Source organism: Schistocerca piceifrons, chromosome 11, assembly GCF_021461385.2.
Source record: "Schistocerca piceifrons isolate TAMUIC-IGC-003096 chromosome 11, iqSchPice1.1, whole genome shotgun sequence".
NCBI classification, from domain to species: Eukaryota; Metazoa; Arthropoda; class Insecta; order Orthoptera; family Acrididae; genus Schistocerca; species Schistocerca piceifrons.
The window spans coordinates 113,920,221-113,939,340 of NC_060148.1; the positions used below are offsets into that span (position 1 = coordinate 113,920,221).

At 41.4% G+C, this 19,120-nt stretch overlaps 1 protein-coding gene across 1 annotated transcript; it reads right to left on the minus strand.

The window, feature by feature from the left end:
* Positions 1 to 3,235: 3,235 nt before the first annotated feature.
* LOC124719774 (ankyrin repeat domain-containing protein 6-like) lies at positions 3,236 to 17,112 on the minus strand. Its single transcript, XM_047244972.1, has 2 exons — positions 16,947 to 17,112; positions 3,236 to 3,744 (listed from the first exon to the last, which is right to left on the minus strand). Exons 1-2 carry the CDS (start codon positions 17,110 to 17,112, stop codon positions 3,236 to 3,238), a joined length of 675 nt encoding a protein of 224 aa, XP_047100928.1.
* Positions 17,113 to 19,120: the final 2,008 nt, after the last annotated feature.

A 19,120-nucleotide genomic window follows, 5' to 3' on the forward strand; every position in this document is an offset into this window, starting at 1 on the left:
AACTGTATGCAACAGGTATGGTCGTAGCACGCAAACGGGTCCGTAACAGGCCCGTCACAGGTGCAGTTGGTGTGTTAGCTGCTGTTGCCATGAACCCACACATGAGTACACGGGACATTGCGAGAGCCGGTGGACTGAGTCAAAGTAGTGTCATGCGCATACTGCATCGTCACCGCTTTCACCCGTTTCATGTGTCGCTACATCAGCAATTACATGGTGATGACTTTAATCATCGAGTGCAATTCTGTGGTGGTGGTGGTTAGTTTTTAACGTCCCGTCGACAACGAGGTCATTAGAGACGGAGCGCAAGCTCGGGTTAGGGAAGGATTGGGAAGGAAATCGGCCATGCCCTTTCAAAGGAACAATCCCGGCATTTGCCTGAAACGATTTAGGGAAATCACGGTGCAATTCTGTCAATGGGCATTAACAGAGAATGCGTTGCAGTTCTACCTGTTTACCGATGAAGCGGGTTTCACAAACCACGGGGCAGTGAATCTACGGAACATGCATAACTGGTCCGTGGACGATCCTCGCTGGCTCAGACAGGTAGAGCGACAGCGACCGTGGACTGTAAATGTATGGTGCGGAATCATTGGCGACCACCTCATTGGTCCTCACTTCATTGCAGGGGCCCAAACAGCTGCAACATACATCGCGTTTCTACAGATTGATCTGCCAACGTTGCTCGAAAATGTCCCACTGGAAACGCGTCGACGTATGTGGTATCAGCATGATGGTGCACCTGCACATTCCGCAATTAACACTAGGCTGACTCTTGACAGGATGTCTAGCGGTTCTAGGCGCGCAGTCCGGAACCACGCGACTGCTACGGTCGCAGGTTCGAATCCTGCCTCGGGCATGGATGTGTGTGATGTCCTTAGGTTAGTTAGGTTTAGATAGTTCTAAGTTCTAGGGGACTGATGACCACAGACGTTAAGTCCCATAGTGCTCAGAACCATTTTTTTTTTCTTGACAGGATGTTCGACGGGCGTTGCATAGGACGTGGAGGACGCATAAATTGGCCAGCCCGTTCTCCTGATCTTACACCTCTGGACTTCTTGCTGCGGGGTACGTTAAAGGAGAATGTGTACCGTGATGTGCCTACAACCCCAGAGGATATGAAACAACGTATTGTGGCAGCCTGCGGCGACATTACACCAGATGTACTGCGACGTGTACGACATTCATTACGCCAAAAATTGCAAATGTGTGCAGCAAATGATGGCCACCACATTGAACATCTATTGGCCTGACTCCGTAATTGAAAACGGAAACCACGTGTGTTCGTGTACCTCACCCCTCATGGTAATGTACATGTGCGTCAGTGAAAAAGACCAATAAAAAGGTGTTAGCATGTGGACGTAATGTGGTGTTCCAGTTTCTTCTGTAGCTAAGGTCCATCACTGTTCCCTTTGGATCCCTACGTAATTCGGTGCTCTCCGATACACACAATCGAACAGCGGAGGAGTGGTACTCAAGCGTCAACTTTAGGTTACAATATCTCCGGATGTAATTAACATTTTACAATGCAACAAACGGCACTGATTACGTATTTGTTTATATGTTCAGATGTGCCAACAAAAGTAACGGATTTCCATTTAAAAAATCGTAGGTTTGTGTTAAAAAACATACTTCCGTGCATTTTTTTATGGTTTGTATTAACCAATTGCACTAGCCCCTCTTCTCACGTTCGGTCTGTGGAATCGATTCGTCAGTATTTGATGTGGTTTACGAAATACATCTAGCGGTAATGTTAGGTGACTCACCCTGTATATATATATATGTGCTAACAATATATATATATATATATATATATATATATATATATATATATATATATATATATATAAAGGTATGTATGTTTCACTTAATTAGTATAGCAGTAAGTCTCTTGTTTTTGAGGCTTAAAACATGGAATTTTATTTCTTGTTCTTTTATGATTTTCATTATTGCCTGATATTTACACTGTGGGATCTGTGCCATATTTCGTATGTGGCGTTGTGAATTATATTTTGCTCTCTTGTTGCACTTACTGCTGATCTAGCTGATTCTCAAGTGCAACTTAAATTCTTTGGACAATTTTAGTTTGAAGACAAAAAGTTTTCACGACAGTATTACGATCATAGGAACGCCATTTTTTGGATGTATTATCTTTCATTTCCGACCGCACTACGGACTCACGCCATTTCTTCAAGTGTTTTAGAGTGAACAATATGGACCTTTAGCATATTTTACATTTTGGACCTGTCTGACTATCTCAAAACCTTGCAGAGAAATTTTCTGAGTTTGTAATAGTGTTATGTTACGTTCTCGTTATATTCCAGCTAGTAAGGCAGGCGGGTTACGTGACAGCCCCTCCAGGCGCTCTGCTGGCGTGAAGCCAGGCTGAGGGAAATACGCTGATGGTTGTGGGATATGTGGAAAGCGGAAAAATTTACTGTAGTATACCGGGATTTGGGAGTGAAGATCGATATTATCTGACAGACGTTAGTACGTTTTGGAACAGCACATTGCAATTGTGTGGGAAAGGAATGATTTGAGGCAGTTCTTCGATTCTCTTTAATTGAATAGAATATGGTTATACAATTGAAGATGGGCTGTTGATGTGGTGTGAATATAGCTATCAATGTCAGATTGTAATTAAATTCACGAAGTATTCCGTCACCTGTATTGGAGACAGAGAAGGAAATTCAATATGAAATCAGAACTGGAAATGCGTTGTAACCGAACACGTTATTTGGTAGTAATCTGTGTGTGGTGCAGTTACCACTAGACGAACATTTCACCACATATGCTCCTGTCAAATACTTCTCAGTAATAAAATAATATAAAGAATTGGATGCTGCCAAGTGACATCTTTGAGAACGGCAGATATTTTATGATTTGTGGCTTAGAAACGATTGGCTGCATTACTATGAGCTACTTGGACATTTTATCAGATTTCTGGCAGGGTAATGGAATTTACTGATAATGATTGGAGAATTTTTCAGCTGTTGAGTTTTGTGCAGCTTTCTCAAGAAATGTTTTTCAAACTGTTTCCTCTAAAGAAATGTTGCTTATGTTAGTTTTTTGATATCTTTCATTGTAGTGCTTGTTGAAATGTCGCTAGAACAATCATTAGTTCTCCACTATGTTGGGCAGACGGAATGATGAGAGGATTAAATTTTTATCATTTAATTAGGAAATAACGAAATAAATGCAGTGAATTTTATTTCCTTACTGACATATGGTACTGTTATGTTAGCATCTGAGCGAGTTTCTGCTGGTTGTACAGCCTGGCGAGTTGCAGAGGGGTGTTCCCACCTCCGTCGCTGACCTCTCTGTCGGCCCCTGCCTCGAGCAGTGCAGCTGCCGACTCTTCGTGGCTAAAGACTGCCACAGAGTGCAGAGGTGTCCTCTCCAACTCGTTCCTGGCGTTGGGGTCGGCTTTCCACTCCAGCAGTAGCTGCACGAGAGCCGTGTGGCCGTACAGTGCAGCCACATGCACGGGTGTGCTCTGCCCACTGTCCCTGGCGTCAGCCTCGGCCCCGCCCTCCAACAAACACCTCGCCACCTGCAGGTGTCCCTTGTCTGCTGCCCAATGTAGGGCAGTCTGCCTGGACGCGTCCCTCATCCTGACGTCCGCCCCTGCCGCCATCAACAGGCGTAACTGCTCCACCGCCCCCAGCTGAGCTGCCTGGATCAGCCTGCTGTCGCCCTCTTGTTCAGAAAGGCTCCTGCACAAATCACCGAGGTTCTTAAGCTCTACAATAAACACACTCACAAAGCGATGAAAACAATCACAGAAACAAAACTGTCAGCAGTTGTGAATAAACATCTGTCTGTGATACGGAAAAGTCAGATTATCAGATACAGACATTCAGCACCGCCCCCTCATAAAGTCTTCATCCGCTTTCCAATCAAAACTCCTGGATTCCATCTGCTACATCAGTTGTCAAATTTCGTCGAACAATAAGCCCCTTCAGCCTCAGCATGCTATTGTCATTCGTCGTAACCTCCACTAACACATAGACTTAGTACAGCCATCACTTGCTCTCTGTCTGTAGCAATCCCTTCGGACACTTAAGGGGGTACGACGTCAAACGGGCCGACTTGGAGCATACACCTGTAAGTATGGTTTGAAGGCTGTGCAAAATTCATCAAAGAATCTCTCTTACTTGTGAAGAAAAATGTACCTATAGCAACAAATGCAGCCAATAGTAAGCGAAAATATGATGAAATTTCACATGTAAAAAAATTTATTTTGTTATGTTTTTGAACTTCCACTGCTATGAGTGTGAATCCCGAATCCTTCCTGGTCATGCTGACAAAGTTCTATGAATTTATTTGTAAAAGTATAGACAGTAGAAAATAAAATGTCCTGTGGTGCCTCTTCTGCTCCAAGTCGGCCCGTTTGACATCCTACCCCCCTTAAAAAGCAAACACACGAACTTAATCACATCTCAGGCAATTTCCTTACATGGAAGCAAATAAATACCAGCCCACTTATTCGTATATTTTGTGTCACATGGACACCAAGGAGAGAAAATTTTTGCAGTACACCAAATAAGTTGGTCAGCATAAAATGGTTCAAATGGCTCTGAGCACTATGAGACTTAAAATATGTGGTCATCGGTCCCCTACATCAGTACCCTACCAACGGCCGGATTGTTCAGCATATTTTAGATACAATAAAGGTACCAAATCAGCTCTCCCTGTGCCCACCCCCTTCACACAAACACATAAACATGTGTTCACTGAAAGATACCCATAAACATCTGCACATAATCTCACACCCAAACGCCAAGCCCACACTACTGAATTGCTGCACACTCACTCACTTTTTGACTAGATTACTCTTCTGGCTCCCATGTCTCCGAATGTAGCAACAAAATCTGTAGCCCTTAAGAGGAAATTAATACGTCGCCCACTTTTGTACATGACCGTAACCCATATTTCTGTAAGCCAACTTTAGCTACTTGAAAGTATTATGTTCCATACTCTATTGATGTAGGTACCAAGAAACTGCACCTTGTCATTGGCATTTGTAACCTCAATACAATGAACCCAATAGGTAGTAACTCCATTCTAATTCCATAACTTGTGTGTTACATGTGGTAAAGAGTGAAATGCAGCAAATTGTTTATAAACCAAAGACAATCAATAGTAAAATTCTTTTAATATCATGCCAATATAGATGATACAGATGACAAATCCAATATCCACTAATCACACACACACACACACACACACACACACACACACACACACACACACACACACACACACTAAAAATATTATGTGCACATGCAGATGCTGATTTCGCTGTTCCAACTGAAATAGAGTCTTTGCAAGCAAACAAAAAGACTGACTAATGCAGTTCGTACATTGAAAATATGTCTTTGTTTTCTGACAGATATACGAAAAGTTTTTTGATGTTTCATATCGAATAGTTAGGCGGACAATTGCAATTTTCAATGAGTGTACAGTGGACAACGGCCTGGAAGTGGTTCGATCCCCATTGCGTTTGCTAGCCAAGATTCTGGCGGAACTGGAGCACCTTTCCCAGCTTGGAGTGTGCATTGGTTTACAGGGACCCGCAGTCTGACATCAAATACTGCAAGTGGTAGGACTTCGTTTTAAAACACACATAGCACTGGCAGAGGTCAAAGTTGCATGTGTTAATCCTGCAGGTGTGGGTCAAACAGTCAACTGTAGAGTTGGACACTCTGGTATGGAGCAACCAAGGTGGCTCACACGCAAATGTCTCTATCTGTGTCTAACACCAATGTTGTTGTAGCGGTAATCACTCGGCAACTGGTATGGATCAGTGACACTGTAAGATTTTTAGCCTACTGCTTCTGTCATTATTGTTCTGCATGTCCTTCGATCAGCTCTTTAATTATCAGCTGTCTGTCTCATCACTTCCAATACAAGAAACTGCTGCTCCAGTCCAACAGACGTTCTGCGCAGCTGAGCTACTTTTCTGTATGCTTGGGCATTTGTGTGGGGTCTTTGGTGCCTCTGTAATTTGCTGTTAAGATATGGGGAACTATATACTCTAAATCTACTGTTAAAGCAGCCACATATGTTACCCACAGTGGCAGGGGATTAGGTTTTGTAAGTGTGTGGTTACAAAGACTGGCAGAGATGCCGACCTATAGGGATGTGCTCAAAGTGTCAACCAAGGCCAGCTTCCCTCTGCATCTCGAGGAGCTATGAAAGGTCATGCTGTACCAAGCAATTTCGTGAGTCGTATTTCTCCAATGATGTTAGCAAGTTACATTAACAGCTTATGGACTCGTTGATGAATATTCATTTGTACAAATATGCAGACTGTCTGAAGTCCTATAAAGCAGTTTTCCCAAAACTTTAAAGTTCTCTTTCTTTTATATCTTCTATGCATCTCTAAAAACCTTCACAGTGTGGACTTCATTGACAACAATAATTCAGTCCAAAATATTGCAATGTTATCAACAATCATCTTTTGCACATTAATTGTTGCTATCCCATATTTCAATTGCTGGACATACCAATTTTTAAAAAGTACTAATATGAAACAGATGAAACGCATGATTCAGTCACAAAAGTACGAAGGAAACCCTAAAATTATTATACCTTAAGATTTTTTAACTCTATGTCCCTGTAAATTCCTTTATCATTTATAATATTTTACTCTTTTCTCTCTCTACTGGTGTCAAATATTACGAATATCCAGAATGAGATTTTCACTCTGCAGCGGAGTGTGCGCTGATAGGAAACTTCCTGGCAGATTAAAACTGTGTGCCCGACCGAGACTCGAATTCGGGACCTTCGCCTGACGCAGGCAAGTGCTCTACCAACTGAGCTACCGAAGCACGACTCACGCCCGGTACTCACAGTTTTACTTCTGCCAGTACCTCGTCTCCTACCTTCCGAACTTTACAGAAGCTCTCCTGCGAACCTTGCAGAACTAGCACTCCTGAAAGAAACGATATTGCGGAGACATGGCTTACCCACAGCCTGGGGGATGTTTCCAGAATGAGATTTTCACTCTGCAGCGGAGTGTACGCTGATATGAAACTTCCTGGAAGATTAAAACTGTGTGCCCGACCGAGACTCGAACTCGGGACCTTTGCCTTTCGCGGGCAAGTGCTCTACCAACTAAGCTACCGAAGCACGACTCGCGCCCGGTACTCACAGCTGTACTTCTGCCAGTACCTCGTCTCCTATATTCCATACTTTACAGAAGCTCTCCTGCGAACCTTGCAGAACTAGCACTCATATCAGCGCACACTCCGCTGCAGAGTGAAAATCTCATTCTGGAAACATCCCCCAGGCTTTGGATAAGCCATGTCTCCGCAATATCCTTTCTTTCAGGAGTGCTAGTTCTGCAAGCTTCGCAGGAGAGCTTCTGTAAAGTTTGGAAGGTAGGAGACGAGGTACTGGCAGAAGTAAAGCTGTGAGTACCGGACGTGAGTCGTGCTTCGGTAGCTCAGTTGGTAGAGCACTTGCCCGCGAATGGCAAAGGTCCCGAGTTCGTGTATCGATCAGGCACATAATTTTAATCTGCCAGGAAGTTTCATTACGAAAATGTTTCACTTAATGACAGCTAGCGGAAACAAGAAGCTAATATCAGAATATTACTCAATTATGATGAGTACCATTTGAGAAGATGTACTTGATATAAACAATAATGGAAGCGTAATGAATTAAATGCAATCAGAAGGAATGACTGTGTCAGTGACAAGTGAAACATTTAAGATACACTGAAATGGTAATCAGTGTTAAGCGTTCAGATATACTGAACTTGCAGCGTAGTGAACCTGAGAAGACAAATGGAAGCTGCTGACAGACCAGCACTATAATTGCGATTCCCTCATTAGAGTGAGCACTTACCTGAAACTTTATATTTATTTTTCGCTGTGACAGATAATTAAAAGCAGCATAATGGCGACCAGACGAATTCAGTTGAAGAGTGTGTCTCAATTTTATGTCGATGTCAATTGCTCTGGTGATAAAAACAATTTCCCCTTGTATGTAAATCCAACAGCATTCTTTGTACTTGACGTGTCAAGCAAGGTGGTTCATTGCTTGGCACATTGGATTCACAAATAGGAGAGACGCATCATATCCCTGTCAGACCCTCTAGATTTAGGGGTTTTCTAAGATTTTTCCTAGATTACTCCCAAAAAATACTGGGATGGTTCCTTTGAGTGGGTCATGGCTGATTTCCTTCTCCCTCCTTTCATAATTCGAGCTTGTGTTCCGTCTCTAACGACCACACTGTTAACAGGAAGTTTCCATCAAATCTTCCTTCCTTCTACAAAACACCATAACAGGCAATGCAAATGTGGACTTCATAAATTACTATACAATTTTTCTGTGACTGTGAAAATGTTATTAAATACATTCTACCAGTTGGCTTTGATTTTAGCATTGGTATTTTTTATATTATTATTTGTTAATACCTGATGTCAACGTATTACAGTCGAATGTAATCTAGTTATGATATATTTATCCTATGTTGATCAAGATTTTTTCGCTAGGGGACTCCATTGCAATTAAGAGACATCTGTAAATAGGACTATGGTTGTTCTCCAATATTTTCTTGTCATCCGCGATGTTCAGCACCACTGCTTGAGCTCCTGCGACTGTGGCTCGCAGCAGTACTTTTGTTCGATGTGCCATAGAGTTCTGAAGACGTGTACCACGTCCCATTGACGAACATAGCACTGCTTATGTTTTGTTAGAATATGTGGTGGGCAGTGGAAGGAATATTGCTATAATATTTTACTGGTGGCATTTGTATCCATGAAGTTAACATTTTGAGATTATCAAAAATTCCCATCTCAGGATCCTTTATCAGTGCAAACATTTTCTTACGGTTCAAATGACTCTGAGCACTATGGGACTTAACTGATTAGGTCATCAGTCCCCTAGAACTATGAACTACTTAAACCTAACTAACCTAAGGACATCACACACATCCATGCCGGAGACAGGATTCGAACCAGCGACCGTAGCGGTCACGCGGTTCCAGATTGAAGTGCCTTTTATTGCTCGGCTACTCTGTCCGGCTACTCTGAATTAACTGACACCATTTATCCCGGTTAACTTAAACTAGTTCATGTCCAGCCTATTTATGGTTCTATCTATGCCCATTTATGTCAGTTTGGATTCTTTTTACACTTCACTTTCACTTCACTACTTGGACATATGTTGTCAAGATTTTCTCGATTTTCTAGAAATCGTCCTTCTTTTTGATCAGCAAACTGATTTCGTTCATTTATACATCCCTGATTTACCATCTTCATATAGGAAACCTGAAGTCCTGGTAATGTTTCGAGACAGGTTGCGTCTAACGTTGCAGACAGTAGCCATCCCTATTGAATCTGGCTATTCACTGGTAATAGTGTCATAAACTGTCCATTAACATTGATTCAGGATGGCTCATCTATTACAATGTTGTACCTCACGTTCATCACCTTTTTATATTTCATTCGATCATACACATTGTCAAATCCCGAATGGTGGATGACTTTTAAAACGTATTTGTGTATCCTCAGTAAATCCAGCACGGTTGTAGTGCCTTGGCAACCACCTACAATGTTTAAAAGAAGTAGTGTCATTCTGTTATGTAGTGCACGTGCTAAAATTTGAAATCCATATTGAGTAATGTTGTCAAGCCACAGTCATACTTCTTTGAGATGAACACCCCCTACCCCCCAGTAAAGCCTCTATGAAATATTGGTTTGGCTGATAACTTCGCTATATGTGTGTATCAGGACTCAACATTTTTGAGGAGCGTTCAGATATTGGAAAAGATTTGATGCTTTAATCCTGAAGATGAGTTGATCACCTCTCATATTTCTCGTCAGGTTAAAGTGATTAAAACGCTGTCATTTCCTTCTGCAGTACTGCCTGTAGCAGTAGACTCCTTCTTCTCTACTTCTCTCTGGATTCGCACGCAGAGTATTGAAATGTGTAAAAATATTTTGTACTTGCTTCCCACATCCAGCATTTTGTTGCATTTCATCTTAACTCTTCTGCTGGTAGCTTCTTTGCCCTTCTCCTTTACTGTGTGATGTGTAATACTACAGTTTGGTTTCTCGCTGTGTTTATTTCCGTGTGTATTTGCCTGGGTTGTAAAAATTAGTCATGTTGTATTGTTTATTATGGTGTTTGCGTCGTCGTCAAAAAATCACATTGTGTGTTACCTGTTGATAATGGCCATGGAGCCACGTGGAACAATCGTAATCATTTGTCGTTTTCATTTGCATCACTGTACACTCGTTTGTGTACTGTATTAGGGATCATCTGATTTTCAGGTTTGCGTAATATAGGGACCAATGTATCCAATTTTAGAAATGTGGGGAAGGTGTCACACAAGTTGTGTACATTTGTAAGAGGGTCGTTCAATAAGTAATGCCACACATTTTTTTAAAAAAATCCATTAATATACATAGGCGGCATTTGATGTTAGTTCTGTGCTCCAGCGAAGTTTTGAACCGTTCTGGCAAATGGCAGAGGCGTAGTACAGTGTCAAAATGGCTTCTACATACGACTCACCTCACAAGCAGCGTGCTGTTATTCAATTCTTGTGTGAAGAAAAAAGAAACCGTGGTGCACATCCATAAACGTTTGTGTGCCGTGTACGGCGATGCTGCAGTGTAGGAGTACAGTTTGTCGATGGGTAAAAATAGGTACAGTTTCAGTAAATGCAGAAACAGAGCTCCAGGATCAGCCACGCACGTGACTTCATGTCACAGCCACTGCTGCAGAGATGCTGAATCGTGTGGATGCCCTTATTCGTGCCGACCGGCGTATCACAACTCGACAATTGGCTCTACAGTTGTCGGTCAGCATTGGAAGTGCGTCTACAACAATAGAGGCTCTCAGATAGTCAAAGACGTGTTCACAATAGGTTTCATGAATGTTCACAGGAGACGACAATATTCAAAGAAACTGAATTGTTGGAGCGTTCTGAGACCGACAGAGAGGCCTTCCTGTTATAGTTCGTTACGTTGGACGAAAACTGGGTGCACCACTTTGCACCAGAAACCAAAAGGCAGTCCATGGAGTGGCACCATCCTCATGTACACAAAAGGAGAAACTCTACGCCCTCTGCCGGAAAAGTCGTGGTGGCTGTCTTCTGGGATTGTGATTGTGTCATTCTCGTGGATGTGATGTCAAGAAGGTCAACCACCAATTCAGAGGCATATGTGAAGATTCTGAATAAACTCAGGAACCGTTTCTGACGTGTTCGATCGCACAAGAATCCAGCAGAAGTCTTGCTCCAACACGACAATACACTCCCGCACACAAGTCTGAGAACATGAGAGCACATCGCCAAATTGGGTTGGACATCACTGCCTCATCCACCCTACAGTCCAGATCTGGCACTCTTCCATGTCTTTGGTCCACTTAAAGATTCTCTATTGCGAAAACACTTTGAAGATGATGAGAGAGTAAGTCATGCAGTGACTACAGGACAAGAGCTTTTACCAGTAGGGAATACATTCTGTTCCACGACGTTGACGTATGACCATAGAACGTAGAAAAACAGGACATGGACAAGACATGTTGTGCATATTGTCACCAAATTCTGACTCTTAACAATAAATCTGAGGAGAAAAAATGTGAGGCATTACTTATTGGACGACCCTCGTACAAAATCGTGTCTCAAACACCACTAGTGATCTAAGAAGCTGCCGCTCACATTTCTGAGTCCGTTACACCATTCTGTAAAGATGCACATGTGGATGAGCACACACACACATACACACACACACACACACACACACACACACACACACATTCACACACAAACACCACTAGCCACTAGCCAAAAAGTTACGACCACCTGCTTAATGGCGTGTTCGTCCAAATTTGGAATGTAACTGATTCGAGTCGTTGGTAGCTCCCTGGAATCTATGAGCAGATCACACAGTTCCCACAAATAAAGGGTTCGTGGCTTGTGGCTACAGAGTTGCCATCTGATAGTACCCCAGATGTGTTGCATTGAGTTCACGTTGGGCGAGTTTGGTGGCCAAGGCATCAGTGTGAGTTCACTGTCATGATCCCCATAACGCTGTAACACAAATACCGCCAGTTAACATGCTGAAAGGTGCCATTGTTTTCACGGATGATGTAGAGTGTGATGTGGTACAAGTGCTGTAATAATGTTCAAGTATGTCACAGGTGCCATGGTGCATCAGATTACTTCCACAGTACACAACAAAAACTACTCAAAGTTACTAAGAAAGGTTATTAAAATATCAAGTAACATGCTTGTAATGTCAGAAATCTGTCATTCTGACAACAGACGTAAGTCTATACGGAATGTAGTGAAACGAGGGACAGGGCAACCAGTCACAGAACAGAATAAATCTATATGGATCATGTTCGCATACGCGACCATATCGCAGTTGGTGAATCTGTATGGAATGTAGTGAAACGAGAGATAGAACAACCAGCCACAGAACACTACCAGAAGGTGGCTCCTGCTTATACAGCATTTTGGCCTGAAGATGACCACAGGCGTGGTCGAAACAGGTTACCAGAATAAATAAATTTGTGTTCAAGACTGATTTTAATAGTAACTATTAGTAATAGCATTGATCACTGGCTGCTCCCACGATGTATTCAAAAGTAATAAACTATTGAACAGAATGGAATGATGAGTCATATGTAGCAAATGCTATAACAATCATTTCTTAAATATAGCGCAAAGCATAGGGACAAACAGTTGAAGGAAATATATCATAGCTGTATCTTGAAAAAATAACTCACATAAAATTCAGTCATACGATTTTATCATCAACTTCTCCTTCTGAAATTAAAAAAAAAATTGTCCACCCTCTCAAAAACAAAAGCTCTTCTGGTTGTGATGGTGTTACCAATAGAGTCCTAATGATCTGTTCCTGTTTAACAAGCCCCATATTCTCTGAAATATGGAATGCGTCACAAACTTAACGAATTTTTCCAGACAGACATATACCGTTGTTAAACCCGTCTTTAAGAAAGGTGACAAGAGAGATATCAATAACTAGAGGCCTGATTCACAGCAAACATCATTTTCCAAAATTTTTCAGAAGGTGACGTATTCTAGTGCAGTATCTCACTGTAGCAACAATAATATTCTCAGTAAATCACAATTTGCATTTGAGAAGGATTGCCCTACTGACAATGGCATTTACATATTCCTTCACCGGATTTTACGGGCATTGGATAATAAAATAGCGTCGGTTGGTATACCTGCGACCTTTCTAAGGCCTTTGACTCTGTGAATCACAGTATTTTCGTAGATAAACTGAAGTTTTATGGGATTGGTGGTGTAGCCAACGGGTGGACAATGTCATATCAAATCAAAAGAATGCATAAAGTTTTAGATAGTAATTCAACTAATATAACCTGGGGACATAATTCTCACTAGGGATAAATCACTATGGGATACCGAAGTCTATTGTTTCTCATGTATGTAAGCCATCTTCCTCCTAATATACAACAAACACAATTAGTTCTTTTCGCAGATGGCATTGCTATTGTGATCAATCAGGTAATCATACAGAAAGAGGCGAAATGGTAAACAAAGTTTACTAGTTTTCTGCTAATGGTCTCACCCTCAATTTCAAAAAGACAACATATTCGGTTATGTGCATCTAGGGGTACTACACCAATGATAAGTGTAAAACATAATGGGGAAGTAATAAATATGGTGGAAGCTTCAAAATTCTTAGGTGTCCATATTGACAAGAATGTAAATTGGAAAAAGCAGATTTTGGAACTTCTAAAACAAGTTAGTTCAGCCACATTTGTATTTAGAATCACTGCAAATCTATGGGAGACAAAAATCAGTAAATTGGTGTACTTTGCATATTTTCATTCATTAATATCATATTGAATGATGTTCTGGGATAACTCATCTTTAAGAAAGAAAGTCTTCATTGCGCAAAAACGTGTAATAAGAATAATACGGGGTGCTCACCCACGATCATTTTTTTAGACATCTGTTTAAGGAACTGGGCATTCTGACTACTGTTTCACAGTTTTTTTATTCCGTAATGAAGTTTGTTGTAAATAAACTACTACAATTCGAAAGGAACTATGATGTACATAATTACGATATCAGAAGGAAAAATCACATTCATTACTTCAGACCAAGGTTGTCTTTAGCACAAACAAAGGTGTACAATGCTGCAACAAATGTTTTTGATCTTTACCCGGTGATATAAAATGCCTGATAGACAATAAACAAAAATTTGAAAACATACTGTAAAAGTGGAAAAGGTGTCACGTAGCACTTACTGAGTCACAGCATCTGTTTATCGTTTTCTCTTTGAAAAAAGAGGAAGAGAAAACTTACAAATGCTCAGAATGTAACCATGTGTGCAAATTCATTTGTGATGTGAATGTAAAGAGACTTGGTACACATTATTACGATTTATCGTGCAAAATGATCCATGAAACATTTAAGTAACTCACTAACTAGTAAGAACTAACTAAGTAACTGGTTAGACTAGACGTTTGCTTAGATGACGGAATGTCTGAACACGACCATCGACAAGAAATCTAGTTCATCCAACCAGGCAACACATCTACATTGACCCACAGTCCAGCCTCTATGATCTCGCGCATGTTACAATAGTAACTGATGGTTCCACTGGGCCGACATGTGTAGGCGTTGGTGTCTGCTGCAAAGAGCCCCGTGGTCAGCAATTCGCACTAGCCAGGTTGGTATAGAGGACTTGTGCCTGTCCCAGATCATCCCCTACCCTATTTTACACAGCGGACAAACCTCCAACCTCCACATTCTGCACTGAGGCATGGGCGTTCAACATCTTGTCGCATACTATTCGATTCACTGTCGTTCAGTCACTTTCCACAGATGTTCACGATAGTAACACGCAAACAGGAAACCAGCTTCATTGTTTTTGAGATGCTGGTTCCCATATGACTGCCCACAAAAATCTGTCATTCATCGAAGTCGGTGATGTCAGTGGGTTTCCCCATTTGTGGTCTGCATCACTGCTAGACTAATTCCACATTCGTCTTTAGTCCGTTTATACATTTTATTTACTGCTCCACATGTCCCAAATGTCATCATGTGTTTGCGCATGCATGTTGCTAGGTCATGTTACATTAAGAGCTTTCGTTTTTTTTTTTCTTCCATGAGGTGATCCTCACTGTGTTCTGCTTCTAATCCGTTCCCCAATACTTTCTTCTGACTCTTTGTTAGCATATATCTCCTGTGTTAAATGACTCATCAAATTTATATTCGCCAAATCTGGCATAGTTCTTCTGGGCTCTTGTTCCTGTTACAGCTTCGGTAAAAGTGTCCTTCGTCTTCTATGATTGCTTGTTTTGCACCAGGCTTTTAAATTTACAGTGGAACTGTATGTCATGAAAATAAATGGCTGACCATCCTAATTAATCAAATCACCAAGTTCTTCAATCACTATATAGGACGAATATGTTTTTATAAGTCAATTCATACTTTTCTCACTTTGTTGTCAACAAAATACTCGTTTTCCTCCCATGTTGTCAATTGAATAGTGAAGAGACTTCCATATTATAGAATAGCTTGCAGCACCCTGCTCTGATTAATTCCGAAAGGTATGTTGAATACTCTCACTTTTGTTACTCTTAGTGCTGTACAAGTATTTTTCATGTGCAAATTGCCCCATCAGTGACTTTAAATTAAACTGCACTGATAATTAAGTCATGTTGTAAAACCATCAACTCACTGTCCGGTAGTGTTTTTTTGTGAACCCAGTTTCCAATATTCACTAACATCGATCACTGTTTCCAAAATCAAAAGTGAGTTTTAGGATGGAATTACGCAAAAAGTGCGCCATGATTAATGAGGAACAGTATGCATGGGACGTGAAAGTCTATCAGCTGCATGAGGTCGTTTACATGTAACAAGGCGCAGTGGTCCGCATGTTTCCACTCAACTGTTCTTATAACAGAACAGACTGGAGTTCTTGCCCATCACATGCAGGTGGCTTAACCATTAGGCCACCCTAGCATACCAGCAGGTCTCACACAAACTTTCACTGTGGCTGATGACACCCATGATTTCCAAACATTATCACTAGAGGTTATCATACACATCCTTCATAGTAACATAAGCCACGATCCTCCATAGACTCCATTCTCTGAGCGTTGCTATTCCCTGATAACCTGTGGGATAAACTCCGCTACTAGCGTTTGGCAATCAAAGGTGGAAACATCAGTGAAGTGGAAGACTGAGCCATAACTGGAGGCATGCTTGGGCAGCCTAATGGTTCAGACGACTGATGCGATAACCAAATATCCAGGTTCAAATCCCGGTGTGGCCAAATTTTCAATAGTCACCACATATTCATGTGACCAAAGAAATCATTGAAAGCAAATTACAATTATTTTTAATTAGACACTCGAAACAAGTGATATCATACTCTTGTGGAGAATATCCTTTTTTTTTTTTTTTGCTCTTCTACTTCTATTTCTGCTTACTTTATTTCTTTCAGAGAACCTCCATACAGTGATATTCACAATTATTCATTCCAATAACACCTAGGTTTTTCTGAATGACAATACACAAGAACAATGCTTTCACATCTATTTCCTTCAGAAGTAATTTGTAACATACATAATCATCACTGAAAGCAGAGCCTGCATAAAGATCACTATATAAAGAATATTTGGGAAAGGATATATTTCCCATATAGAGTAAGTTCGTTTCGATGATCCTGTACTAAATATATTTCACACCCACTCAAGCTTCGAATTTCTTCATACAATAAGTATTATAAAAAAGAAATAATGTGTCCAGACAATTTGCCATTGAATTACCAAAAAAATTCAGAAATGAAAATCGATTTTTTATGATCGTGTCCTAACAGGTGGTATTCAGAAATGAAATTTGATTTTTTATGTTAATGTCCCAACAGGTGGTATTACACACGAGGAAATTCCGCACGTCTAGTGTCGAAACTCACCGCAAATGAGATACGTCGGCATCATGGGGTGGTGGAGTGTGTCGGGCAGCTGTGGGAGGCGCAGCTGCGGCAGGAGTCCGGCCGTGATCACTTTGGGGCTGACGGTGACTGCTAGGGTTGGTGGACCAGACCTCTGTGGTGGATGGTGTACTGCAAAGAGGGGCATCATGTGGTGGGCATTATCACTTGGAGCCCAGGGTGCCTATTCTGTATCTTTCCGCCATGGACCGATAGTTTCGGTACTCAAGAGCACCGAACGATCTAGTACTCGAATTAGAGACCCTGCATTATTCAGTATGCATTTCGAAAACTATACCGTTCGGGTCTAGAGAAACGAAGCGCTGTTGTCGGTTCGCATCGCGCGAGCCAGTCAAAAGCAAGCAGCTGCAGATTCGCGCATGCGCACTGCACCGTGCACAGCGCCACGAACACAAAGTGGCTAGCAGACGACACAGGCGCGCTATTCATCAAAGTACCGAAAGTTGCATCTACGTTGCCATAACGCATGACCGCATTCCATCGACGTGACGTGCCTGCCTTCATCGCCCTTGCCTCCTCCTTAACAGTATCAGGCGCAGTATATCCATGATTCTCAGCTGTAACGCATAGAAGTGTTTACAGTTTCCCTGACCGGATGTTTCCATGCCTGCTTAATAACGATAGCGTATTTGACTGTATTCTGCAGATTGTCGTAAATGCCGCATTATGTCATCTTATTCCCATTCACACTGACATCGTGTTTTGGATTTACGTTTCGGAAAATGAGTTAGGAATAGTGTGTAGTACCACATTGTACCAATACATCTATAAAAACACCCGAAAAATTGATTCTGAGAATTTCAAAGAATAAGAAGATAAACAGAACGTGGTTATAAAAAATGGTTCAAATGGCTCTGAGCACTATGGGACTCAACTGCTGAGGTCATTAGTCCCCTAGAACTTAGAACTAGTTAAACCTAACTAACCTAAGGACATCACAAACATCCATGCCCGAGGCAGGATTCGAACCTGCGACCGTAGCGGTCTTGCGGTTCCAGACTGCAGCGCCTTTAACCGCACGGCCACATCGGCCGGCGAACGTGGTTATAACTCGCTCCTAGAGATACAAATGATTAAGTAGCTCACTTCCCTATATGATACGTCAACGATTTGGGTCTTAAAAACAAAACTGAAAAATCGCATTTTCGAGAGCTCCTGCAGTTCGTCGAAGTTTATAACATGCATCTCATGAATGAAAATGTTTCGTATATGGTGCTACAGCCTAAAACCAATATGGCGGAGATCTTTTATCTCTGCCTGCTGTTGTTGAGGATCCGATCGCAATATTATGAAGATGACTGCTGCTAGTTACATTCCCAGTAATTTAAATTGTGCTCTTAGATTCCTGTCTAACCGCATACTCGGAAATCGCTAAGTATTCAGAAGAAATGGTGAAATATTTCTGACAAAAAAAATATACAGGTCACTATCGCTTGTTTCACTCACAGCAATTTCATGTCCAGCAATTTCATATTTGTTTTTTAAACACATAGAAATCACGAAATCATTTCTGAGGAAGTGCGCTATTATAAGTAAGTAATAACGAGCATTGCAGAAAAGTGTTAACTTACACGAATAACAATGTCTCAGAACGTGTTGCAGAGGGGAAAAAAATGATTTGCACCCCTCCGTGAGCGAACCCGTGTCTTTTCACTTCGCCTTCTGCCACGCTAATCACTTGGCCACGTCAAACAACGGAAGTTAATGCTCAATTCCTGTACTATAGGAGAGAGGAACGTAGGCTGACTTCGTTGCCAAACGGTGCTGCGTAAGTCATAAACGCGTTATAGTTTGGAAGGTTTCCAATATCAGGCTTCACATGATTACTTTCCGTTGTTACTTGAAAGTTGCAAAGATGTTTCGATAATCACTAACTAAACCATTTGTGGGAAAAAGTACGCAAAGTCACTAGTAACGTCAGTTGAAACTCATGTAATATACGTAAGCAGAGCCGATGTCTTCATATTTAATGATCTTTAAACTATTATTTGCATAAAAATAACACGTATTTTGAGAGAATATTGACCGTAAACTGTTTTTTTATGTAATCATTCACAGTAACAACCTAACCTAACGATAATTCTAACAAAGGAAAATAGTCTATTATGAACTCACTTTCCAACCAGATGCGTCCT